Source organism: Podarcis gaigeae (assembly GCF_964106915.1).
Source record: "Podarcis gaigeae genome assembly, chromosome: 8".
NCBI lineage: Eukaryota > Metazoa > Chordata > Lepidosauria > Squamata > Lacertidae > Podarcis > Podarcis gaigeae.
The window spans coordinates 4,150,260-4,176,731 of record NC_139684.1 but is presented as its reverse complement, the minus strand read 5'-3'; the positions used below and the strand labels follow the sequence as shown (position 1 = coordinate 4,176,731).

The 26,472-nt window shown below is 44.2% G+C and overlaps 1 protein-coding gene and 1 long non-coding RNA gene across 4 annotated transcripts in view; both read right to left on the bottom strand.

Annotated features, from left to right (window-relative positions):
* The window catches only part of LOC310851240, a 984,470-nt gene that overhangs the window by 544,881 nt on the left and 413,117 nt on the right, over positions 1 to 26,472 (bottom strand). The gene's annotated exons all lie outside the window — the stretch shown is intronic.
* The window catches only part of LOC310851174 (tetraspanin-15-like), an 83,708-nt gene that overhangs the window by 14,762 nt on the left and 42,474 nt on the right, over positions 1 to 26,472 (bottom strand). For 2 of the 3 annotated variants that reach the window (XM_083753395.1, XM_083753396.1), the window contains 2 exons: positions 16,488 to 16,601; positions 858 to 911 (listed from right to left, as the gene is read on the bottom strand). In XM_083753395.1, coding sequence (XP_083609521.1) covers positions 858 to 911; positions 16,488 to 16,601 — 168 coding nt within the window. The remainder of the gene's footprint in view (positions 1 to 857; positions 912 to 16,487; positions 16,602 to 26,472) is intronic. The other variant, XM_083753397.1, reaches the window with a different exon arrangement.

Sequence of the window (26,472 nt, the reverse complement as noted above, 5' to 3'; positions counted from 1 at the left end):
GGCACCTGGTTGGTCACCATGAGAAGAGGAGGCTGGACCAGAAGGGACTTTGGCCTGATCCAGCAGGGCTCTTGTGACATTTTATTTTATTATAATTTTTAAACAATCCAACAACATTTCAAATTTAGCAATCAATCATTCTACCTACGACTTCCCCTCCCTCCATCCATGGTTCCCTAAAAATTTCAATTTAGGCTGCATATTATAGTTACTCTATACCTTCACCTTATCTCACAATAAAAACAAAAAGTTCGCTCCCACTGCTCTTCTTACTCAAATCCTATTTGTGTTCTAACTTTTTTACACTGAGTTTTTAAGTATTCTGCAAACATTTTCCACGGCTCTTCTTACACTCTTATTCCAGAAGCTAGCCGGATGCCACAATGGGAAGCTCACAAGTAAGACACGAGTTCCAGCTTATGATCCCTGGCACCTGGTACTCAGGACCTCCCACTGGAGGTAGCCCACAGCCGTCGGTAGCCTTGTTCCCCATGAATTTGTCTAGCTTGCATTTAATGCCAACCAAGATAGCTGCCCATCTTGTGGAACCAAATCCATACCTGAACTATGTGCTGTGTGAGGAAGCCTTGCCTGTCGCCTGTCCTGAAGCTCTCACTATTTGGCTTCATTGGGTGAGGACCTCAGTTTGTTCGACCATTACACAAGGGAGGAACAAAATGCCTCTTTATCTGCTTTGCTCCATGCATATGTTTATAGCCTCCATGATGTCCTCTCCCCATACTAAGTATCCCTTACTCCCTCCTCGTCTGCCCCACAAAGCACAACCTCCTCCCTCCACAAATGTCTGCTACCTAATGCCTGGCTCAGCCCTCAGGTACCTTAAAAATGTTTGTTACCTCTTTATTTAGTGTCTTGTATCCACACAGTGTGTTAATGACTTCTCCTGGGGCCTATTAAGAGAGGAGGAGGAAGATCCAAACTCAATAACAGTGCAGGAGAAGTCACAAGAAAGGTAAAAGAGGGTAGGATTCTCTCTCTTCCTCTTAAGACTTTTCACCAGACCACAAAAACTGTTCACAAACCAAGCCACAAAGGAGTTTAATAGAGGCCACTCTCTGACCTTTTGAACACTTGCATTTGGAGAGTCAGAACTTTGCACTGAAAGCATCTCAGACTCTGCAGCAGCTTTTAAGATGGCTGGAAGTCTCCTTTAGATACTGTATTTTTCGCTCTATATGACGCACCAGACCACAAGACGCACCTAGTTTTTGGAGGAGGAAAACAAGGAAAAAAATATTCTGAATCTCAGAAGCCAGAACAACAAGAGGGATTGCTGCGCAGCGAAAGCAGTGATCCTTCTTGCTGTTCTGGCTTCTGGGATAGCTGCGCAGCCTGCATTCGCTCCATAACACACACACACATTTCCCCTTACTTTTTAGGAGGGAAAAAGTGAGTCTTATAAAGCAAAAAATACGGTATATTTGGGTCTTCCCTCTGGCACGTCAATCCCCTGACCCCCGGTAGTCACAGCGGTGGGGAAATATGTATAATGCCAAACATTTTGCAAAATTCCAAACAGTGATGATTGTGATGGAAGGGGGGTGGGGACAGCCTGAAGGCACATCAAGAGTACATGTGGAAAGGTATCTTTTTTCAGCCTTTGCTCCATTTGCTAAGATAGATATATTCACTTCCAGTATGCCACCTCCATTCACAGAATCATCAAACTCCATCTACTCCAAACTCCTCCTATTTATTCAAGGAGAAGGCTGTCCTATGGCCCCGTCTGCATTAGAAAATTTGAACTATTATAACATAGAATCCTGGGAGCTGTAGTTTGTTAAGAGGGCTAGGAGCAGTTATTAGAGGTCTCCTAACAACTATTTGCAACTTGATAAACAACAGCTCCCAGGATTCTCTGGGGGAAGCCCTTTAAATGTGTAGTGTGGACCTAAGTAGCTGGGTAGGTGGTGAGTTGTGATTATCTCTTTTTTATTTAAACAATTTATATGCCACTTAACTACAATAGTATCTAAGTGGGTTACAAAGATACTATACAAAAATATAAAGATCAGTTAAAAATACAAATTCCAACTTCAATTAAAATGCCTGCTGGAATAAAAACAGTCTTCAGTAGGTGTCAGAACTTCTGTAGGGAGGGTCCTGCTGAACCTCAGCTCAAAAGGAGAGCCATAAAATTGGGTCCACAATGCTAAACACACAGCTACTAGTGGATATGAGCCACACATCTGATCATCTAATTCCTTATATCCCAGCCCAAAGAAATGCAAATTGCATCTTTTGATCATTTTCTTTCTCCTCCATGCCTTCAAGGCAGACTTAATTTTCATTTTCAGACATTGTCATTCTGACAGAAAAGGTTTTCCATAAATAATGATGTGTGACGTCTTTGCATAATCCTGTATTCCTTTTGACTCTTGCGGAACACAAGGCCCAGGAACTGAACACGCAAGTCATGGGCCTCCAGAAAGTAAAGGAATCCCTTTCCATTGATTTCCTTTGTCAGGCAAACACATTTGTAGTAGAGCCAAACAGAGCAGTAATATCAGTCCTCCTCATAGTAAAACTGAGGGGTTCTGAAGAACAAAGAAGTCTAGAAGTGATTTTTTCTCTTTTCCTTTTTACTAACCACCATAGAACATGATTGAAATGCTCTTGGGCCTAATGCATAAACGTGAAGTGACTGCGAATTTCTATCTGGGTTACATTTCAGGCAATTGTCCCTTGTCAATGGCATTTAAGCTAGAGACAAAGAAGGGAGGTTTGGATCCCAAGGCCAAAATGAAAGCAATTCCATTAAGGTTGTATCCTAGCAGGGGAAAGTTCAGGCATTGGTTCAGGGTAATTGTTACCCTTCAGTAAAGGAAATGCTTTATTTACCACAGGCCACGGGTGATATTAAATATGAAAGGTAGCATTTGGTTGACTAGGAAGGTGGGAGACAGCAACACAACAGAGGTTTGTAAAATTATGAAATGTGTGGAGAGATAAATAATTTCCTCATGCTACAATTTGCCACAGATGAGAAGTGAGCGATGGGGTGGGGGGGCAGCCAGAGGGGCATAAGGAATAGCTGAGCAAGCATTTAGGGCAGCCTTTCTCAACCTGTGGGTCCCCAGATGTTGTTGGACTACAACTCCCATCATCCCTGAGCTCTGGCCTTGCTAGCTAGGGGTGATGGGAGTTGTAGTTCAACAACACCTGGGGACCCACAGGTTGAGAAAGGCTGATTTTGGGTTTAAGAGCTGTGTAAGGAATATGGTGTCCCACACAGCTGGCTGTGCTGTCATGACGTTGCCCTCGTGGCAAGATGGTGAGGGAGGCACTCAAAACCAATGACTCGTCTGGTGGGAAGCTTGGAGAAGCAGACTGAAACCCTACAAATCACAATGGCTTCTCCTCTGCAACCCCCGAGTCTATGTCGGTGCCATATGAGATACCCTGTGAGAAAACAACTCTGGGTTCTTCACCCTCCAGAGTTAATGCTGACCAGCTCAGACTCCCTCACTCATGATCAAATTGTGGATGACTTGATTTCTGAGGCAAAGGACAAAATTCTCCACCCCCATTCAATGTACAAAAGCTGAGTAGACAGGCAACTGAACCTTGGTGACACAGGCCACCACATCCAGATGCTTATAGCCACTATAGGGGTGGCCGTCCATGCTCCCTGCTGCATTTTCCACACAGGATCTCAGGCACATAGTGCAAAACTAATCAAGCAGTTTAATTATTTTACACAGAGAGAAATATATAATCAATGTGGTCTCCTCCCTAGGTCTCATATGTCAACATGGTGACTTGCTGTCTCCTTCGGCCTCCACGCTCCACTCTCAAATATGTTGCAGTGCATGCAATGAATTGTTCAGAAAGTGCTCTAAGGAGCTGGTTTCTTGTCTGTTTTTTTTTGTAATGAATATTTATTAGCATTTTCAAAAACAACACAAAAACAAAAATAGACAAAAAATAACAGAAATACAAAAATCCAAAACTTAAAAACAATTAAAAACACATAAAATTTCAATTACTTATTTTCTTTTAACTTGTTTCTCAGACCTCTTCACACCTCCCCTTCTTGTATTCCAATTTAAATTATCAGCTCAGCAAATCCTTAACTTATTTCTCCACTTTAACTTAATAATTTATTCTAACATGTTGTTATTTTACTTTTCTTCTTTCTTCCATTTCTTCAATTTATTTTGCAAACCTTATTTTCATTTAATTTAGACCATTTTAAAAAACCAGTTTTGACTTATCCAAACTTCAACATCAATACTTATACCTCATTATTCATTCTTAAATATTTTTCCTAAAGTCGACCAAAATTTCCCTTCCACGACTTTCCCAATTTCCGTACAAATAGCAGAATCAAATAAAAACAGAACAAATTATAATTATATACCCTTTGGATTCCCAGGCTCCACCCACCCTTTTCCCGGTTTCAGTCCCCAACAAATGTCCGTCAGTCTCAATATACTGTTTAGCCTGGAGATCTCACATCCGAGGCTCTTAATTCTCTCTCAATTCCTCTCTGCCGGTCTTTTTGATTGTCCTTAATGTTAAACCCCAAATCTCGGAGAGGCTCCGGCCCAACAGGATCCATGTTTCTTCCAGCCAGACCTCCATATTTAAAAATAGAGCCTATGGGGTACTCCAAAACTTTTTTCATACTCCTTTCAATGTCCCCAGAGCTCCAACTTCCACCTTAGTCAAATTTATAATCCTTTGGTCTTCAGATCTCCACATAAGGAGACCTCTCAGTTCTCCACTCTCCAATTCAGGCCAGACTTTCCACATCAGATTTTTATTTTCCTTTATTGCCATCATGTGAGGCCTCAAAGTACAACTCTCCTTTAACATCTGCAGAATTACAGCTCCTCCTTCCTTTACTTCAGGGGCAACATATGTCTCCTTCTCCATATTCTCAAAACTCTCAAGTTTCTCTATTTGTCCAATTGAATAGGCTTCCTGTTTCAAATCCTTATCAGATTCAACAATGTTATTTACTCTGTTAAGTCCAGAGTTGTGACATTTGTAGCTAAAACATCGATTTGGCCTTGTAACTTTCCCAAGAGAACAAATACTCTGTCCAATTCAGCCTGGATTTTCCCTCCTCCAGTCATTCCTGTAATGTCACTAAACCCCTCTAGGGGGATTTTAGTTCCTTAATATTCCTTTCAGCTCAAGTCCAAAAATCAAGTTATTTTGTATCAGCCCTTCCTTATTTTCAACAAATTGTAACAAATATAACCCGCAGAAGCAACAAAAGCAGGGTTCTCTTTATCCGTCTTGACAGCTAACTTGACAGCTGTCAAACTCTTCAGTATTTCATCAACAGGCTCTCTCACCGGACGCTCCCGGGTCCGGGTGTGTGTGTGTGAAACTTCAGCTCCCAAAATCAATCTTTTATCGTCCAGTAAGAATTCTTGTAATGTCAAACCATGAAGTTAAAGTCTTTTACAAAAAAGAAAGAAAAAATTCTCTCGACCTTAGCTAGCAGGTCCTTTGCTTTAAGTTATTTACAAAGGGGGGGGGGCTTCCTTTTTAACCTTTTCTTTTAAAGTTCCAATTTCCGTACTACTCACGGGTTATTGCTTTAGAGTCCAATGGTTCAAAGGAAAAAGTCAGCGCTCTCCGACAATGGCTTGCGGCTTCACTCCGCAGAAGAAGCAGTACTCTCAGCACTGCGCCGCACCCCGTCCCCGTTCCGAAACCTTTAAAAAAGGCTCCTTCGCAGATTGGGGGGGGGGCGCAAATGGTGCCCGCCGAGTCACCACGCTCACAGGCTTCCACGCCTGTGATTTTTAAGGGTCCCCGCGTCGCCGCAGCGGCAAGACCCGATCCTGCAGAGCTGATTCCCTCCGGAGCTCGGAGGGAATCCGCCATTAATCGATGGCACTAACCCGGAAGTCTTCCGCTGGTTTCTTGTCTGACAAGACCAGCATATATACTTCTCCAACAATACACCCGCCCCAGGCTTTTCTGGTTTCATGCCAGATGACAAACCTTCCAACTCCATTATTTTAAGTACAGTCAAGATGGAGTGACAATCAAACTTGATTTTCAATTCTATAGAAACCAGATGTAGCACCTCAACCCAGCTCAGAATAGCATGAATGGACCAAATGGTCTTTCTGCCAGACTTTTAACCAGTGCTGTTTTTCTAGAAAAAGAAGTGCTGGAACTCACAATGAACACCTTCCTCATTCTCTTAGAATGGCAATGGTGTCCATCTGAAAGGTGTCAGAACGGAGTTCTGGCGAGTTCCAGCTGAAAAAAAATCTCTGATTTGAACAATAGAGTCCTTGGGCCTTAGCACTACCAGGTAGCAATAGGGAGATCAGCAAGCCTGTACTGTTCCCTCATGGTGCATATCACCAGATATCATTTCTTTGGACACCAGATGCATAGGAAACTAAGATTAGTTCCATTCTAACAGCAGAAATGATGCTTCTTTGTTCTTTGGATTGTAAATGAGCATGTCCTTTTTCTTAATGAATCTCATTGCTCCAGAAAATTCAATAGTTCCAAACCTTTAGGCGAGCCAGAGTTATAGCCTCTGAAAACCAAAACCAAATCAAACTGCTTGTATATGCATCACATAAGGAGTTGTATACCAAATTTGCATATCATGTTTTCTTTTGCAGAAGCCAACCACCATCAGTCATGTATATGCATGAATGCAGGCTGTGCTTAATGGTTGTTGGATCAGTAATCTACTAAATTGCATCTTCTAATGATGCTTTGCTCACCTGGTAAAACACTTGGACTGGAACAAAGCTAGGCAACTAACTCATACGCCACAATTTATTTGATCTCTGTGTGGGCGTTCATTGCTGGTGATCACTGCCAAATGCTGGAATAGATCTTGGACAACATGTACTTCCTTGCCATCAATTTTCACTGCTTTCTCTGACCCCAGAGTCACAGTTCTATTCTTCTTTAAAAAGACACAAATATAGGCTAATTTCCCAGTCATGTTCCTCAGTATTCATGAATCAGTATCCTGGCTATATTCACACCCCCAGCACTTACTCTCACTCAAGTTACAACGTTGTTCTGGTTTTAGCATTGCAAGGATGGTCTGTGTAGATGATACATCTTTGTCCATGCACAAACATGAGGTCTCAACCTGCAGTTCCCTTGTGGAGGCGATTTCATCCAGCCACACCACACCCAAAGCAGGGCTGACCCAAGATCAGAGTCCAAGCAAGTGGAGCACACAACAAAGAGTCAGGTGAGAGGCAAAGTCAGGGCAGTTCCGTGGTCATTTTTCACACAGGCAAGAGATTCAAAAGCAGACAGAAGCACAGAGCCGGTAAATATACATTGTTCCAGAAGTTCTTCAAGCTCAGCACTGGGTTTTTTTAAGCTGGAGCTGCTTGACTGAGTCATGACAGTAGGGGAGGCCACTAAGATTTCGCATGGACTCACTTAGGCACTGTCAATGACTAGATCAACCATAGAACCTTCTTCATACCACATCCTTATGCTAAGGCCCAGCTGTTCATCTCATGTTCCTCATGAAAGCCTATTTGGACTCCCAAGATTCTCCCCAAAGTGATAATTTATTCTGTCTACAAAGGGCCCTCCTGGAACATTGAGTAGAGTTCAGGATTCTTTTTTTGGAGGTCAGTCATATTCCGGAGATGAACACACAACTGCTTTGGTGAACAGAATTTCATTTGCTACTGCTATGTGTAAATATAGTTTAAGACCTTTAGGTGTGTTTTTCTGCCCTGGAATGCAGAATCTGCAAAATTCAGCACTGTAAAGGACATCTTTCTCTTTCTCTTAGCCTCTTTCCTATCCAGGGGATCCACTGGTCACCAACAGAGGTGGAAGCCAGTTGGGGAGACTCTTCACTGAGCAGCTGCAGTTGCATATATCACCACATGGGGCAACAGTCAGCAATTCCTGATACCTGCTTCTTAATGGTACCACTTGCAAAGCAGTAAATTGGTGCAGTGGTACCTCTAGTTACAAACTTAATTCGTTCTGGAGGTCCATTCTTGTATACGATACACTTCAATTAATAACTGAATTATTTGCACACCCATTTTAAAATGGAACAACAAAAAGCAAATTAACCAGAAGTGTACTTTTGGATTTTATTACCCCCCCCCATAAGCTGTATTCATATTCCAAAATTAGCACCTTGGTATAATAATAATAATAATAATAATAATAATAATAATAATAATAATAATATTATAATAATAATAATAATAATAATAATAATAATAATAATAATAATAATAATAATAATATAATATAATATAATAATATAATAATAATAATATAATAATAATAATAATAATAATAATAATAATAATAATTTATACCCTGCCCATCTGGCTGGGTTTCCCCAGCCACTCTGGGCAGCTTCCAACAAAAGATTAAAAATACATTAAAACACCAGTCATCAGTATTATAAAATAAAACCAAAATATTATTATAAAAATATATATAAACCAAGGTTAGAGTTTCTCATTTGATATTACCCAAGTATCTATATTTCAAAAAACAAATGAGGCATAACATGCAGGCATAACAAATTAACCCCCAAAACCTCATTTGACCCCATAACATGGTGTTCAGGAGGTCAATGTTGTTCAGCTCATTTTTTCTGAACATTTTTGTACAAGACACATTTGCACTGTCATTTTGTCTTTTCTGCCCTGGACTATTGTGTTAAGGGCTAGTTCTGCTGTAGGGGTCTGATCTAGAGACAACACACTTCCCAGCCAGCTGTTATTGCAAGCCCATCAATTTGTTGGAGATCTCAGAAGACAGACGGAAAAAATGTTTGAATGCACTACTGGTCTCAGGTGTTCTATTTCCTCCAAAAAGATATTGCCTCTTATCGCCATTGTTAGAATGATGCCTTTAGGTGTGAGAGTCACATTAAGCAATGAAGTCCTTTACCAATAATTCTCCATTCCTAAGTGCTTAGAGAAGAACACTCCAGAAAATAAGACTGAGCAGAACTAACACGGTTACAAATTCCCTCAGTGGTACTCTGCTGCCATTCAGAACATCAATGGGCACAGCTGAAAAACTCAGATTTGCCTTCCATGAACAGTTTCAATGCCTTTAAATATATGTCAATGAGTTTTAGATGTTTTAATCCATGTGTTTAATAATAATGTGCAATGCAAAAAATTCTTAAAGGGCTGGCAGCAAGGTGGCAGGCAGAATATTTTTATTCACTGATTTTCCAAGTGTGTGATTCCAAACAGCTAGCCTTGGAGAAAGGCATATTTCATTTCAGGGGATGGGGGTTGGTAGAAAGAATACTGGATTGTCAAACTGATTGTATTGGATACCTAAGACTTGTGGACAAATTATTCATTTAAAAAACCCCAATTAGTTGAGGTTCTCCAGATTATATATTTCCCATGTGACCAATGGCTTTGAATGTAATCCATCCCAGATCTCGTGAATACATTTCTGTTCCTAGGAAGTGACTATTGAATGTGCTCAAAATATATCATACTTCCTCACCTGACTAAAACCAGATATCATAATCGTCTCCTGATTCTTTTGGGTGATTATTTATTCATGCACACCTCTGATCTTTTATGCACATTGATCTGCATGCAAAGGAGTTAGAAGGACTTGAGTTCTAGCACCTCCATTAAGAAATACTCAAGGATGGTTTGGAGCGGAGGGAGTGGGGAGCCTTCCGCCATGTAAGGAACATTAAAAAAGGTAAAGGTAAAGGTACCCCTGCCCGTACGGGCCAGTTGTGTCCGCTCATCTCACTTAAGAGGCCGGGAGCCAGCGCTGTCCGAAGACACTTCTGGGTCACGTGGCCAGCGTGATGAAGCTGCTCTGGTGAGCCAGCACCAGTGCAGCGCACAGAAACGCCGTTTACCTTCCCGCTATAAAGCGGTACCTATTTATCTACTTGCACTTAGGGGTGCTTTCGAACTGCTAGGTGGGCAGGAGCTGGGACCGAAAGACGGGAGCTCACCCCGCCGCGGGGATTCGAACCGCCGACCATACGATCGGCAAGTCCTAGGCACTGAGGTTTTACCCACAGCGCCACCCAGCCAAACACAGGCTGAACATCATTTCAGGGAGAGAGAACTAGGGCAGGCAGTCTGTTGATGGAGGAGCACGCTCTGTGCCAACACGGAATGCTTAAACTCTCTCTCCCCCGCCCTCTGCAAAGAGGAATCTGGGTACCTTCTGGCTGCAAAGTAGATGGTGGCTCACAGACACACACACACACACACACACATGCACCCAAGAGAAATCCCAGCTGTTTTGTGATTACTTCTGAGGCAAGAGAATGGGATCGAGCCGCCGTAAACAATCCAGCAGGAGCAAGGCGCTTCTAGAAGTGGAGAACTGAAGCAAATCATGCTGGCATTATTCTCCTCACTTGCTCTTCCTTGGTGGAGAAGGGATCCATGTTGTTGCACAGAAAACAATTCAGGTGTCCCAGGATTTTAGTGCACTGTGACTATGGATTAGTGGGACATCCCAGGAACAAGAAAAGTAGCAGCAAAGACTGGCGCTTATGAACTCTATAGATGAAGTCATGTTTCAGCTAAAAAATGTGACCTCCCCTTTCTTAGTGTGGAAGCTTCCTGAAATTTGTTCTGCCTGTGCCATTGCAGATATAGGTAATAATTACCATACCCCTATTTCAGGGAGAAGGGCTGGTGTTTGTTTTATTTCTTTATTAGATTTATATACCACCTTTACCTTCCAAGTTGCTCACTGTGGAGCATGCAGTCCTCCTCCTCCCCATTTCACCCTCACAACTGTTCTGTGAGTCAGGTTAGGCTAAGACACAGGTGTCAAACACAAGGCCCGCGGGCCGAATGCGGCCCGCCAGACCTGGTCATGTGGCCCCTGTAGCCGCCGCCGGCCGCCAGCCTTCACCTTTTATTCTCGCTTTTTTTTTTTACACAAGAAAGCCGCCTCTTCAGCGCATGCGCGGCAGCCTACAAGCCAGAGAACGTCTGCCCTCTAGCGGTGCCAGCCGTTCTACACAGGAAACTTGCCATTATTCTATGTTTCTGCTTTCAGAGCTAGTTATTACTTACATTATTACAAAAAACAGTAACAATTGAATGCAGTAACAATAATTTATGATAATAAAGAGTGGACACATAGTCCTACAGATACAACCGGCCCTTTGAGGGTGACCAAACTGCTGATGCGGCCCCCGATGAATTTGAGTTTGACACCCCTGGGCTAAGAGATCACACTGACTGGCCCAAGGTCACCTAGCGAGTGCCATTCAAACCCTGGTCTCTCAAATCATGGTCCAACACCCTAACCATTATGCAACACTGTGTCTCTGGATTTGAGAGGGTGTGGGTAATGCCAGCCTCCTTAAAGTAGCCCAATGCTGTTACACCAGATGGATTGGAGCTTAGAGTAGAATGGGGGGGGGCAAAGACTGTGAAGCTGAGTTGTCCTCCATATTCTGCCCCCTTCCAATATTGGGATAGACTAAATCACTGCACAAAACACAGAGAACACCAGAGGCAGTTAGTAAAGATGGTACTGAATCCTGCATTGCAGGGGCTAAAACTCTCGGGGTCCCTCCCAGCTCTAGTTCTAGGATTCTGTTTTTCTTTTTTAAAATGGCTATATTTATCTGGAAGCACTGGAAAGAAAACCATCCAGGCCAGGTGAAGAATGTAGCTTCAGAAATCAATTTCCAGCCCAGTTCACAAGCCATTTAAACTAATGTGATTCAGTTTAAGTGCTATTTTTTGAATCAAATAAAAATAAGCACTCATTGCGCTTGCCATCTTGCAAGTTTCCAAGAATGAGGAGGCAGAAGCTCTTCCCCTGGTGATAATGACAAGTTAAAGATGACCCTGGTGGGATGCAATGCTTGTCATAATGAAAAAGCTAGATCAGTTCTTTCTGGCACATCTAGTGGGCATCTCAGTGTGGAAATTAGTTCACTCACCTTTGCAGTAAAGGCCAAGGGCAGGATGCAGTGTAAAAGGTAAGTCCTCTCCTGCTCTGACAAGCCCCTGGCTTTGAAAAGTCACCAGTAAAAAAAGCTGGTCATGTTCTGAGAATGGTCGCACAAATTATCTTTGGGATGTGAATTAATTGCTTCTGTTTCAAGGGAGATAGCATCCCATGCAGAATTTAGTTCACAGTGTCAATGGAGCATGCTATTTTGATTGCCCCATTTCTTTTATGGATGCTGTGAAGCTTGGCCATCAGTCCTGAGCTTGGTGTTCCAGGAGGGGGCAGCTGAGCCAGACTTTTGCAATTTCCCATCTAGCACAATATTGTAGTATTGTCAACACTGGCTGGCAATAGCTTCCCAGGATTTCAGACCCAAAAATCTTTTCCCAGCCCTACCTTGAGATGCCAGGGATTGAATCCAATACCTTCTGCATGCAAAGCGCTTGCTCTATTTTATTCATTTTTTATATTTATTCTTGCATATACACCCCACCTTTTTCTTCAAGGATCTCAAGATGACACCATCATCAGTTGTTATTATTATTTGTACCCCATCCATCTGACTGGGCTGACCCAGCCACTCTGGGCAGCTTAAAGGTAAAGGTAAAGGTACCCCTGCCCGTACGGGCCAGTCTTGACAGACTCTGGGGTTGTGCGCCCATCTCACTTAAGAGGCCAGGGGCCAGTGCTGTCCGGAGACACTTCCGGGTCACGTGGCCAGCGTGACATCGCTGCTCTGGCGAGCCAGAGCCGCACACGGAAACGCCGTTTACCTTCCCGCTGGTAAGCGGTCCCTATTTATATACTTGCACCCGGAGGTGCTTTCGAACTGCTAGGTTGGCAGGCGCTGGGACCGAGCAGCGGGAGCGCACCCCGCCGCAGGGATTCGAACCGCCGACCTTTCGATCGGCAAGTCCTAGGGGCTGAGGCTTTAACCCACAGCGCCACCTGCGTCCCACCTGGGCAGCTTACAGCATATATAAAAACATAGTAAAACACTAAATCTTAAAAAGATTCCCTATACAGGGCTGCCTTCAGATGCCTCCTAAAAGTGATATAATGACATTTCTCCTTGACATTTGATGGGATGTCATTCCACAAGGTGGGTGCCACTACTGAGAAGGTCTTCTGTCTGGTTCCCTGTATCTTCACATCTTGCCAGGTGAGAACCACCAAAAAGCCCTCCATGCTGGTTCTCAGTGTCCAGGCTGGAGACGTGGTTTTCCCCCTCTTCCGTTAATCCCCCAAACAACCCTATGAGGTAGACTGAGGCTAGGCTGAGAGGCAGCAACAGGCCCAAGGTCACCCAGTGAGCTTCATGGCTGAGGGGGGGGGGGGATATGAACCCTGGTCTCCCAGGTCTGGGTGTGACACTCTAACCATCACAGAAGGCAGGCTCTCGGAAGGGAGCTTCCAAGTTCTTCTGAGGCACATCTAAAAAAATCCACTCCCCACCCTCATGAATGGAGAAAGCTGCCTTTGCTCTACCTTAGTATTGCATGCACTGACTGGCAGCAGCTCTCCAGGGTATCAGGCAGGGAATCTCTTCCAGGCATATCTGGAGGTGTCAGGGATTGAAGAAGAAGAAGAAGAAGAAGAAGAAGAAGAAGAGTTTGGATTTGATATCCCGCCTTTCACTCCCCTTCAGGAGTCTCAGTGGCTAACATTCTCCTTTCCCTTCCTCTCCCACAACAAACACTCTGTGAGGCAAGTGGGGCTGAGAGACTTCAAGGAAGTGTGACTGGCCCAAGGTCACCCAGCAGCTGCAGGTGGAGGAGCGGAGACGCGAACCCGGTTCCCCAGATTACGAGTCCACTGCTCTTAACCACTACACCACACTTGAGGCCTTCTGTGTGCAAAGCAGATGGGCTGCCACTGAGCTACAGTCCCTCTTCTTAAGTGAACGGGAGCAAGAGTGCCATTCACTGCCCACAAGGGTGCTCCAGTCCTGCAACGGTGATGAAGCTCAGTTTGGAAGCAGGATCCCACCTCCAAATCGAGAAGGAAGAGGCTCCCTCTGTCTTCCACTCTGTTACACCTCTCCCACCACTAGACTGCTGAATGTTTGCAAAGCACGTGGATCCTTGGACAAAAGGTCTCACTGAACTGTACACAGCAATTGTGTAGCAGGGATCACGTGCACCCAGAGAACTGCACATGGAGGGGACTGACAATGGGATTTAAAACCCCAGGAATACCTCCCCTCGTGTGCCTTTCATGTACCAGCTTGGCACCCCGCGACACTCTGAATCACAGATGCTAAAACCCAAGGAAACTCAAAAGCAATGGCAGAGCTGTGCCGGCTCCCACAGAGAGGTGACAAACACAGCACTTTTTCAGTCAGCCACATACTCAGAGCTCTTGCTACTGCTAACCTCCATGGGACTTGATCTTCATTAATGTTGTTAGCCGCTCTGAGCCTGGCTTTGGCTGGGGAGGGCGGGACATAAATAAAATTATTATTATTATGATTATTAACCCATGTCATTCTAGCCTGCACCAAAAATAACTTTATCTAGGAGGCAGAGTGACCAAGTGATTTACCGATCACTTCAACTAGGCTGCGCTGGGTCACAGAATCATAGGCTTGGAGGATACCCCAAAGGTCATCTAGTCTTAAGGCAGCCCTGTTCAGAGAAGTTTTTAATATGTAATGCTGTACTGTTTTTAACACTGATTGGGAGCCGCCCAGAGTGGCTGGGGAAACTCAGCCAGATGGGCAGGGTATAAATAAATTATTATTATTATTATTATTATTATTAGTCCAACCCCCTGCACTGCTCAAGAATCCCTGACAGGTGGCCATCCAACCTCTGGTTAAAATCTTCCAATGAAGGAGAGTCCACCACCTTCCCAGATAATCCATTTATCTGGCAGCATGGTCTGAACTCCAATAACCCCTTTGGTAGAAACTCTGCAGCAACCCTCCCCTCCTCCAAGTATATCTTGCCTTGCCCTCAGGCGCCTAAGATCGGTCATTATATTAAAAACACAGTCTTATAAACAGCAGATAAAAGCAGCCAAGAATCAATAGTCATTCAAGGGGAAAGACTAAAACTATTAAAACAATGAAATGTCATTAAAAGCTTATGTGGATCGCATCAAGTTCATATATATCAGCTTAATGTGCTTTGTCCCTGCTTTGTCCCCAAAAGCCATCAGACGAAGGATTTGGAATTGTTTTCAGGAGGGTTTGGTGGCGTGGTGTGACACAGAAGAAGGAAGCAATATTGAATACTGGATATAAAGGGACAGAGCAGCAGGAATCAGGCGGCTGCAGAGGAAGGAAAATGCCTCAGACAATGTGAGCTAGGCTGAGAATGTGGGGATCTTGGAGTTACTGGTTTCAGAATCCAGAGCTGGACAATACTAGGAGCAGCAGGACCCATCCCTTGTAAAAACTTATTTAATTCTGGAAGACCGATGTCACAGTTCATGGGGACAAATAACTTATAAATACAGGTGAAGAGGGAAGAGGGGGGGAAGAAAATACACCTGAACTGTAAAGATCTATCTAGATGCTAGTCTTTTGGAGACAACTCACATTCACCAAACATGCTAAAACTTGACAAAGTTGAGGCATTTGATAATCACAGTCACTATGTCTGTTTAACTTCTCTCTCTCATGCATATATATTCTATGTACTGTATATGCATTCTATATACATAGAAATATGGCTATTGTCATGCTGCAGTTCACATGGCTGCCAACAGGTGGCCACACCAACTACAGCATGACAAATGGCAAGCAGACAAGCAAGGAAGCAGCATTGGGGGGGCAGGAGGCTCAGGCGAGCTGTTTAACGGAGGAGGGGGTGCCCTTTGCACAGTGGTTTAGCAAGCTGCTATGTGAAGCCTATCTTCCCTCCATTAAATGCAGGTGCAGCAAGGTTTATTGAAGAAGGTGGAGGCACCACATAAGGGCTAAGCAATTATGTGAAATGCCTCCTCTCTCCTTTAAAAGAATTGGGATGAGCTGTGAGGAGAGGAGCAGGGAATGGGCAAGAAGGTGGCTGGGGTGTAAAGGGAAAAGGGTTCGGCCAGTTGTGTGGGAAGGGCAAATGGCAAAGCTGTAGATAGAGTTGGAAAGTGGAGCAAGACACTGTAGTGTATCTGTAGTACAATAATATACAGGCAACTCCCCATCTGTGTGCGATCAACATGTGTGCGCCATTTTTGGCACTGCAAGGGGGCGAGGCGGAACAGGCTGGCACACATGGTGCCTTGGAATGCAACCTCTGCACAAATGAGGAGTTGCTTGTATTTATTAACCAACTGCCTCTCTCATCACCTCTATCAGACTGGAGATGCTTCAGGGGGCTCTGTGGTTAGATGTGTATTGCTGGGGCTGTTGCGGAACCTAGGGCTTCTGCCTGAAGTGAAGAAATGCAAGAAAGCCACCAGGAGTCTTCAGCAGGAGTGTTGGGTGCTTGCCAGTGACCCACAAAAAAACTGTACCGCTGCAGGAAGCCCATGACGTTGGAGAGAGGTCCACCTAACAACGTCCCTTTTCTTTTAGAAACTCACAGTTTGCCCTTCTTTCATCTCACCTTCTTGATACAGCATGTGTAGGGCACCCCACAGGAGAGAGGGCCGCTGCTGTTGCAGGAATGGTATGGATTCACATGCCAGTCTCTGAATTCATCGCCTCCGCAGCAGGAAAACTGGGGGGGGGGGGGAAGAAAGGAGATAATTGATAAGAACATGTGAAGAGCTCTGGGTGAATCAGACCCAAGGCCCATCCTGCCCTTACAGTGGCCAGCCAGGTGCCCACTTTCAGAAGCCCACAAGCAGGGTATGAACACAATGCTCTCCTGACTCACAGAATTTTAGAAATGTGGAGTTGGAAGGGACACCAAGGGTCATCTAGTCCAACCCCCTGCAATGCAGGAACGAAAGCTAAAGAATCCCTGACAGGTCGCTATCCAACCTTTGTTTAAAAACCTCCAATGAAGGAGAGCCCACCACCTCCTGAGGCAGCCTGTTCCACTGTCATGCTGTTAGAAAGTTATTTCTAATGTTTAATTGGAACTCCCTTCTTGCAATTTGAATCCATTGGTTTGGATCCTACCTTCCAGAGCAGCAGAAAACTAGCTGGCTCTTTCCCCCAAGTAACAGCCCTTTAGATATTTGAAGAAGGCTATCACATTACCTCTCAGCCTCCTCTTTTCCAGGCTAAACATCCTCAAATCTCTCAACCTTGTAAGGCCTGGTTTGTTTGCGTGCTTGTTTTACATCTCAGGAACAGGAGGACCCAACAAGAAGCTTGGAGCCAGTGCTATTCCCTTGTATTCTGCACCCCTGTTCAGAGGCAGCTGGCAATTCTGAGGAGAGCTTTGTTGCCCTCAACCCCTGCTTGTAGGCTTCCCACCTGCATCTGGTGAGCAACTGTGGGAATCAGGATGCTGCACTAGGTAAGCCTTTTCATCCTCAAGCATCCCATCTCAGCTAACCTTTGCCACTGCTTATTTTATCATCATGGAGACCATAGTGGAATGAAGGCGGCTTTCTTTCTCTTTAGCAAATAGCTGCAAAAATGTGCAGAACTGAATGGGGGGAAATGAGAAACAGAGAGAACTAAAACTACAAAATCCTTCTATCCTTGGTCTCCAGTGAGCTCTTCTCCAAAAGAAGTCTTCTCACCTGCCAAAAGAAGTGGGGAGCACCTGACAGTACAATATATTTCAAGTACCATGGGCATGAATGCTGTTCCCAAGAAGAAATCCACAGCGCTTACTTGACTTGGCGCTTTATCTGCACTTCAATGAGCATGGTTTAGATTAATTATATTCCGTATTGACTGTTTTTCCCTCCCTCCAGTCTTCATATGGCCTATCCCTTGATCTGGAATTTAGTTAAAGCCATTATCTCCTTGCCATGTTCAAAAACTTTGCAATGAGGCATAAGGGACCCAGAACTAGGGTTGCTACCCTTGTTCTGGCAAAATATAGGGCAGGACAGGAGTTGGGGGCGATTTTTTAAAAAAATCTGATGCTGAAATTACTTCAAAGCAATCTGTTACAATCTATTGCTGCCTAACAGGATGGCTTCTCTGGAATTTGTCACATGCACACACAAATTTTTAAATCTCTTTGTGCTTCGCCACCCAGAGCTTAAATGCACAATCTTTCACACACATACAGTGTTACCTCTGGTTACGAACGCTTCTGGTTACGAGCTCCACTAACCCAGAAGTAGCTGCTCCTGGTTGCGAACTTTGCCCCAGGATGCAAATGGAAAGCGCACAGCGGGAGGCCCAATTAGTGAAAAAGCGTGCCTCATGTTAAGAACGGTTTCAGCTTAAAAACAGACCTCCAGAACGAATTAAGTTCGTAACCAGAGGTACCACTGTACATTTGGAGAGGATCCCTAACTTGGCCTAGAAAGGGTGTGGGGGGGGAGAGAAATACAGGACGAACTGCATCCTTTATTGAATCAATATAGGATGTAGCGTTTTACACTGAAACATGGACGACTGATCCTCTATTATACAGGACAGGTGGCAAGCCTAAATGGGCGATCATCATCATCGGCCGTTCTCCGTGTGCCTGCTCCTCAAGAGGTTCAGAGGGTGGCAACACAGGAACAGGCCTTTTCTGTGGTGCTTTAGACTGATTAAACAATCAATCTATGGCCTTTTAAATGTGTTTGTGGGCGAGAGTTATTGGGTTGTTTTTGGTATTTTGCTATATATTTTGTGTTCTCATTTTGTATTTGTAAACTGCCTTGTGATCTTTGGATGAAGGGTGGTATACGAATAATAACCCCAACTTGGTCCCCTCCAGACGGCTTGGACTACAACCTCCTTCAGTCTCAAGATCATATAGCTGTGCTGCTTGGGGCTGATGGGAGTCATAGTCCAAAGTAATCTGGAGGGCACCAGGTTGGGGAAGGGTGCCTTGCGTCCTAATTTCCTCTTGCCACTCATCTTTATGTCTTCACATCTGCAAAAAGAGGAAAATGTTTGCCTTCTCTCCTTTCCCCTCTCACCCCATGAAAATCCACACAAGCTAATAGCATGCAAAATCATTCATACTATATTGGTTCTCCGATTCACAGGGCTGAAATTCAATCTGCTTCATTTGCTTTGAGAATACATTATTTCCGCAGGCAATCAAGAAATTTCAGTGCTGGATGCAGAGACTTATCGCCTTCCACCTGTCTCTGTTCTCATTGGCCGGCGCTTGGGTACATCCATCCTCCTTGTAACTCACCTGCTGGGCTGCATTTAAACACCAGCAGTTTTATGGAGCTCGTGTGTTCTGGCTGCAGCATTTAGTTGGGAAATTAGACTGAACCAGAGGCCTCTAGGGAGTATGTGGGAGATCAGCCACAGCGGTCACAGCAAATGAACGAGATGAGCATCCCTTTCTCCAGGAATGGTTTATGGCAGGTAGATCCAGTTACTTGTTTCAGTTCTCAAAGACAAACAGCTCACAACAGGCAGTAGCCATTGGTGGAGACCAGCCAAACAAGGCATGTTTCCATGAGTGTATGAAGAAGTGAACCCATGGGACTGGGACTGCCAGCCTCAATCCACAACTCTGTTTGCAGGTGGTGAACTGGGGCAGCTGCTTCAGCTCCATTTGGGGGGGGGGGGGGAGTTCAACAGCTCTTGGGAAAGGACTGGCAGATGTGGGCAGGTCTCCTCTATCCTCTTAAAAAAAACAACAGCTGTGAAAGCTGCTACCTTCAGTGATGCAACAGCATGACCAGTGCTATGGCCACAGCCAGCCTGCCTGCCTGCCTGCCTGCCTTCCTGAGCAGCTAAAGCTTTGCTGCCACCGCCACCCTATCTCTGTGGCCAGTAAGCCCTGTCCTGTCTCCACTGACATTGTTCCAAGGATGGAATTGCAACCCCTGAAACAGTCACCCCAACAGGAAAAATAGGGCAGCAAATTGGGAAATGGCTTTCTTAGTCCACTCCATCCTCTGGGCTTAATTCAAGGTGCCAGTACTGACCATTTCAAGCCCTTCACAGCCTGGGCCCCACTTAGAGGCTGCCTTTCCCTTTGCTCCGATGCTCTTCTAACTTTGTGCAAGGTGGAAATGGTCCCAGGGAGAAGTTGGACCTTCATGCCAATTACCCCAAGGCTGTGAACTGCTTCCTGGAGCACATAATTCTATTCTTTCTCATTGGGCTTCCACAAGTGTGTGTGTGCAAAGCACATCTCTTCTGCTTGGTTTTTGGTTTGACTGGATGGTTTGCTTAGGTTTTTGTTGGCGGTGCTGCTGCTGCTTTTTTTTTTTTTTTGCTCCTTTTCACTAGTCTGTTGAATTTATTAAAAAACATTTTTATTTATTATGGTACCCCAGCATCAGTGCTGAGAAAGTGGTTGATAAGTGTTTTAATTAAATAAAATGGCTGCAGGCTGGTCATCAGGGGGTCTGTTATATTGTCATCTCCCTCAGACCGCATGCCAAGGAGACATCCCCACAGTGCTCTGAAAGGGAGAATTATAGAGCACAAACCAGAGGAGCGACACAAGATGGATTTGGGGGTGGAATGAGGAGGGATGCGTTTGACACCCCAATCCTTGCCTCTCAATAAGAAAAGACATTTCAAATTCATCCTGCTATGGACATGCAGTGTGGAGTCTGCTTGATATGCAGATAAGATGTCAGTCATCAAGGGAGACATCTCCCAAAATTGTAGCCATTAAGCTGTCTGGATAAAATAAGCAGAAATCAAGAAGATTTATGGACTCAAGACAACCACTCTCTCATTGGGCTATAATTTGTACTATTTATTGCTTTTGAAATTTGTCTTTTCCTCTCATATTTGGCTCCTCAGTCAAAGGAACTGGAGATGGCCAAGATCCTTTGCAAAAGAATGATCTTAAGAACTGCAAGAACCTGAGAATTTTGGTTTCAGAACTGCACTTTATCTTCTTGGTTTTTCAAACACCCAAATAAACTTTGATCCCTGACCAGTTTTTCTCAATATTAAGTCTCAACAGGAAAGCAAATATCATTTTGTTGACATAAATCTGCTCACCCCAACCTATAGCCTTTCAGATATTTTCAGCTACAACTCTCATCTTGGTATATTATTTGCACAAAGTCCTGCAAAAATTGATTGTATACCTATGAGACTTAGCTCCTGCATCTTGTGTTTCAAATCAGGGTATGTTTTCCCATTGATATAAGAAGAATAATAATCTTGATTTATCTTACAAGTAAGCTTGTAAAATGATCTCTCTTCCATAGATGAAAGGATCTATTTAAGCAGAGTAAGCTGAAATGAATAGCAATTGTAAAGGTATTAGCCTTTTAACAGAAAACTAATCAAAGGCTTAAGCTGTTCCATATGCAATAAGCACAATTAAAAAGTCGCCAAATCTCCAGTTCTCCCAAATGTTCATTTTCTAAGCTTGAATTAGGAAGCCTGCTCTGCCCCAGAGTTTCTGCAGTACTCCTGTGATCCACACATATCTGGTACCAAAACCAATCTGGTGCCCTGTGATTAATTCCCAGTGTTCCTGGATGTGCTGAGTGAGTGCTGCTAAACAACAGGAGGTCATCTTTTAAAAAGCGCATCACCCAGACCCAACTTGCAGCATTTCTAGCCAACAGCAACTCACACACCTCTGAGAAGTAGCTGCCACCATGGAACTTTCTCACAATCTCCAAAAGGTAAGAAGTGGTCTGGACAATATCCCAGAAAAACCAGCTAGATGGGAAACCAAGAACATAAGAGCTATCCTGCTGGATAAGACTGGGTGGGTATCCTTCATGTCCAACAAGGGCTTGCCAGATTCCTCTAGGGAGCTTATAATATGGTCATAAAGGCAAGTACCCTTCCTCTTAGTTCTCTACAGCATCTAATGCTCACTGCCTTTGAATGTGGAAGGCTGCTTTGAGTTATCAGTCCATACTATGAAACCTATGAACTGTGGGGGCCAAGAGAGAAAGATGCCCAAAGTAAATGAGACAGCCTGAGGCAACTTCTAGTCCAGTTCTCCAAGTCATCTCTCAGCAAGGAGATTCCCATGATGAACAATGCTATTCCAATTTCTGGTGCAGTCTTGGGGCAACAGCAGGGTCTTCTCCAGCCAGGAGCAGCCGGGATTCATGGCAGTGGCATTGCTGCTGCTTCTTCCCTGGATGGGGCAGAGCAGGGGTTGGGCGCCTCTGTGGGAGCACCAGATTGTCTCCACCATTGCTCCCACACAGTGTCCTGTCTCCCAGTTGCCGAAGAACAAAGACTGGACAAAAAGTTCTTTCCAAAAGCCTAAATGCTTATATTACTGTGGTACATGGGAACGGTTGGTTTAAGGCCCTTCAGAGGTAATCCTAAATACAGCTACAACAAAGACAGGTTCTCTAGCTGGCAAGCTCTGAAAGTTGATATGACACTATCACAATCCTTGGCTTTCCTATAGATAGGAACAAGGAGGACTTTTCTTAAGGCTGTAAGCATTTCTGCAATCTCCTGCTACATTTGTGTTCCCTTCTCTTTTGACTCCTTCTCGACCTAGGTAACAGGACAGGTGTCTCTCCCCCCCCCCCCCAGGAGGTGGCTGGGACCACTGAAACGTCCCCCTCTGGGCAGGCAGAGCTACTCCCAGGGTAGGATGGTGCTGGAGTGGGCATGCCAGAGAGTGGCTCTGCCAAGTTTGGAGAGGGTGGAGGGAACACAGAGGGAGGTGACACTCATGGCTCCCATTGTGGGGATGGTGGAGGCAAGAGAGCAGTTGAGGAAGGCTGCTCTCTGGCGCAGAATCCTAGCAGATTCCTCTACATCCCTACTCTTGGCCAAACCTCCCTCCGCAGTGTTCTGACTTGGCCAGCCCCTGTCGTGACTGCCAAGATAAATACCGATGGTGCTGCTGTCACCAGCCCATCCGCCACTCCAGCCTGCCTCCAGCTCCTGTCTCCATTTACATGTGCATGCCCTGTTAAAATATCAAACTCTGCTCACTTCTGGATTCTGTCCCTTGGACATGCCAGAATATGAAGGGATGCTGGAGTTGGCTTTTATAAATAGGTTGTCACTGTCAAATTCCTGCATTGAGTTTTTAATGGCTGCCATGGCCGTGACCAGCTGTTTGGAAGATGGAGATGAAACAGAACGAGCCACAAAAGGAGACAGAGGGAGACCTGCAACCTGCTAGCTGGACCGTGAGAGAATCATCTGGGATGTGTGTTAAGGATGCATTTCAATTATATTCCCGAGGAAAATTTTTCTGTAAAATGCAGAGCTCCAGAGGTGAACCTATTGTCAAAGCAGTTTATATTTATGAGATACAGCAAAATAGTTTACTCAATTCAAAGGGTAGAACTGAATGTCGTTCTATTACTATTGTTCCATTACTGATAGAATGTCAGTTTGCCAGACTGAAACATCTCATTGCACTGATTCCTGTTAGCACAACAGTTTACTTGAATCTGACCCAAAGTTTTTAAAATAATGGGTGGTATACAATAGGTTTTACTCCAGGTAGACCCACTGAAATGAGTATGACTAAATTAGGTCCATTCATTTCAATGAGTCTACTCTGAGTAAATCTTAGTTGACTACCACTCATTATTTATTTAATTTTTTTGCAATGAGGCATTCCCACTCCTTTGATTTGTTAAGAAATGAGTTTTGGAATGCAAAGTAATGAATAAGCATCATAAAGGGAAAATGTGTGTGTGAAATAATATTTATTTCATTTTATTTTATTTATGAATCTCTTCCCATTAAATATCCTGAACTGATTTAACAGTAACAACCATCAAAACAAAAATGATTTCAAATCCAATACAGATACAAACGGGAATAATAAAATCTCCCCTTAAAAAACACACACAACAAAAGTCTTCAAGAGAGTCTGAAAAGAAAACAAAGACAGCATGCTAAGGAAGATGGTGTATACATCCATTCAAGGAGCAACCTGGCATGTCTCCACACCAAGACAAAACTGTGGCAGATGCTTATCTAAGAGATGTCATTTGCAGATGACGCAGCCATAACAACACGCTCCGAGGAAGCTCTACAGAGACTCATCAACCATTTTGCCCAAGCCTGCATGGAGTTCAGCCTTACAATCTGCAACATCCTGGGTCAGAACAGCGCCAGCACTCCATGCATCAGCACTGATGACCACATGCTTGAGGTGGTAGCTCCACTATAAACAGCAACTCCTCCATCGATACTGAGCTGGACAAGCATATTAGCAAGGCTGCTATGGCAATGGCTTGCCTCTCCAAAAGGGAGAATCTGAAGCTAATATCCCATACCAAGATGAAGGTCTTGCAGGCTTATCTGATGAGCATGCTGCTTTATGGAAGCGAGTCCTGGGCAACTTCCAATCCCCAGGAGTGACACCTGAATGCCCTCTACATGCGCTGTGTCAGGAAGAATTTGGGTATCACATGGGAGGACAGAGGTTCAAACAAAGATGTGCTCTCCCAAGCCCACATTCCCAGCACATTCGCACTCTTGTCTCAGTGAGGTCTACTCTGGCTTGGTCATGTCTACAGAATGGAAGATGGCAGGATCCCCGAGGATGTGCTTTACAGGGAGATGGTTTCAGGCACGGACCAGCTCTGAGTTATAAAGATGTCTGCAAATGTGACATGAAGGTTGGCAACATTAACCCCTTGTAGGCAACTGCAGCACCTGGAGACAATCAGGTTGTGTATCCACAACAGTGACCAGAGAAAGAATGACTGTTGAGAGGAGTGCGGAAAGAAGAAACGCCATGGTGCATCTGTAACAGCAAAACTGGATCCCTTCACCTACCACAGGTGTGACAAAACACGTCTCTCTCATATCAGTCTTTACAGCCAGAGCAGGCGCTGTTGACTCTCCAATGGTTTGACTTCACCCCCTAAGGCACATCCATAGTATAACATGATGGACTTCTTGATGAGATGTTATTTGCAGGACCTTTTCTTCTGCAGAGTACAGTGACCAGTTGGGTATATAAGGGGTTATTCCCGCCAGGGGTCAGCAAACTTTTCCAGCAGGGGGCCGGTCCACTGTCCCTCAGACCTTGTGGGGGGCCGGACTATATTTTGGAGAGAAAAAACGAACGAATGCCTAGGCCCCACAATTTAGAAGGCAATTGGGCCGGATCCGGCCCCCAGGCCTTAGTTTGCCTACCCATGCACTAGATTATCCTTTGGTTCTCTTCCAACTCTGCAATCCTATTATTCCATGAGAATCTTCTAGGTATCCAGATAACAAGCTGGTAACAAGCTTTGTACACCAGTACCTTGAACTTAAGCCCAGTAGCTAACAGGTAGCCTGTGCAAATCTTTCAGTAGTGGTGTGACACTTAAAGGATTACTGAGAAGCAAATTGAGATTTCTAGTAAACGGCCTTGTTTTAGGAAGGCAGATTACCTCATCATCATCATCACTTTTAATTTGTATACCATCTTTCAATTTTACAATACCCAAGGCGGTTTACAAGCTGAAGAAATGAAGAATGTACACCTTATAACAATCTAATCCAATACAAAAAGGTGATAATAAAACATACCTTTAAAATAAGCAACTTATATCAAATAAAGAAATATTCAACAATCCATTAGAATAGTAGAGAATAATATTAAATATCAGCATATAAAAAATTAAACAGAAATCCACTCTTAACAATTATAATAAATAATTTCTAAACTATAATCAATAAAACAACGGCAAGTCACAGTGCATAAAATATACAATACAAATTGAGAAGCAGAGACTGGAGGGTGGGGCAAGGCAGGTAGAAGAATTCAAATTCTGCTCATTTGAAAAGAAGAAACTCCTCACACTGCAAGAAGATCAAACCTCTCCATTCTGAAGGAAATCCGCCTTGAGTGCTCACTGGAAGGACAGATCGTGAAGCTGAGGCTCCAGTACTTTGGCCACCTCATGAGAAGAGAAGGCTCCCTGGAAAAGACCCTGATGCTGGGAAAGATGGAGGGCACAAGAAGAAAGGGACGACAAAGGACGAGATGGTGGGACAGTGTTCTCGAAGCTACCAGCATGAGTCTGACCAAACTGCGGGAGGTAGTGGAAGATAGGAGTGCCTGGCGTGCTCTGGTCCAGGGGGTCACGAAGAGTCGGACACGACTAAACAACAACAACAACAACAACAACAGCAACACACACTTGCATTGGCAATCACAGGACTTTGTTTTTCCACAATATTTGCTCTACTGATGAAAGATGAAGATGTCAAACTTTATCATGTACTCAAGTGGTAATTAATGATATACACAAGAGCAAAACAAAGCATAATGTTTGCTTAGTTTTGTTGGCCAGTTTTGAACACAGCAGCAATTTGCAGCTGCAAAAAACATTGTTGGAGTAATCTGGAACATTTCCTCCCAAAATGCTTGATTGGCTTATCTCTTTGTAAAAGAGTGAAGGAATAGTCACTGGGAGTTGGGATGGAGAAATCGATCAATTTCAGTTTCTCTTGGTTTCTACTTTCCCCAGTTTTTAAGTCTGTTCCCTGAATTTCCATGTCAGCTTCCAATTTATGCTTTTGGAAATACCTGTCAGCATTCTAGTGCGCATCTTTCCTACTGTATACATTTCTGTGGATAATCT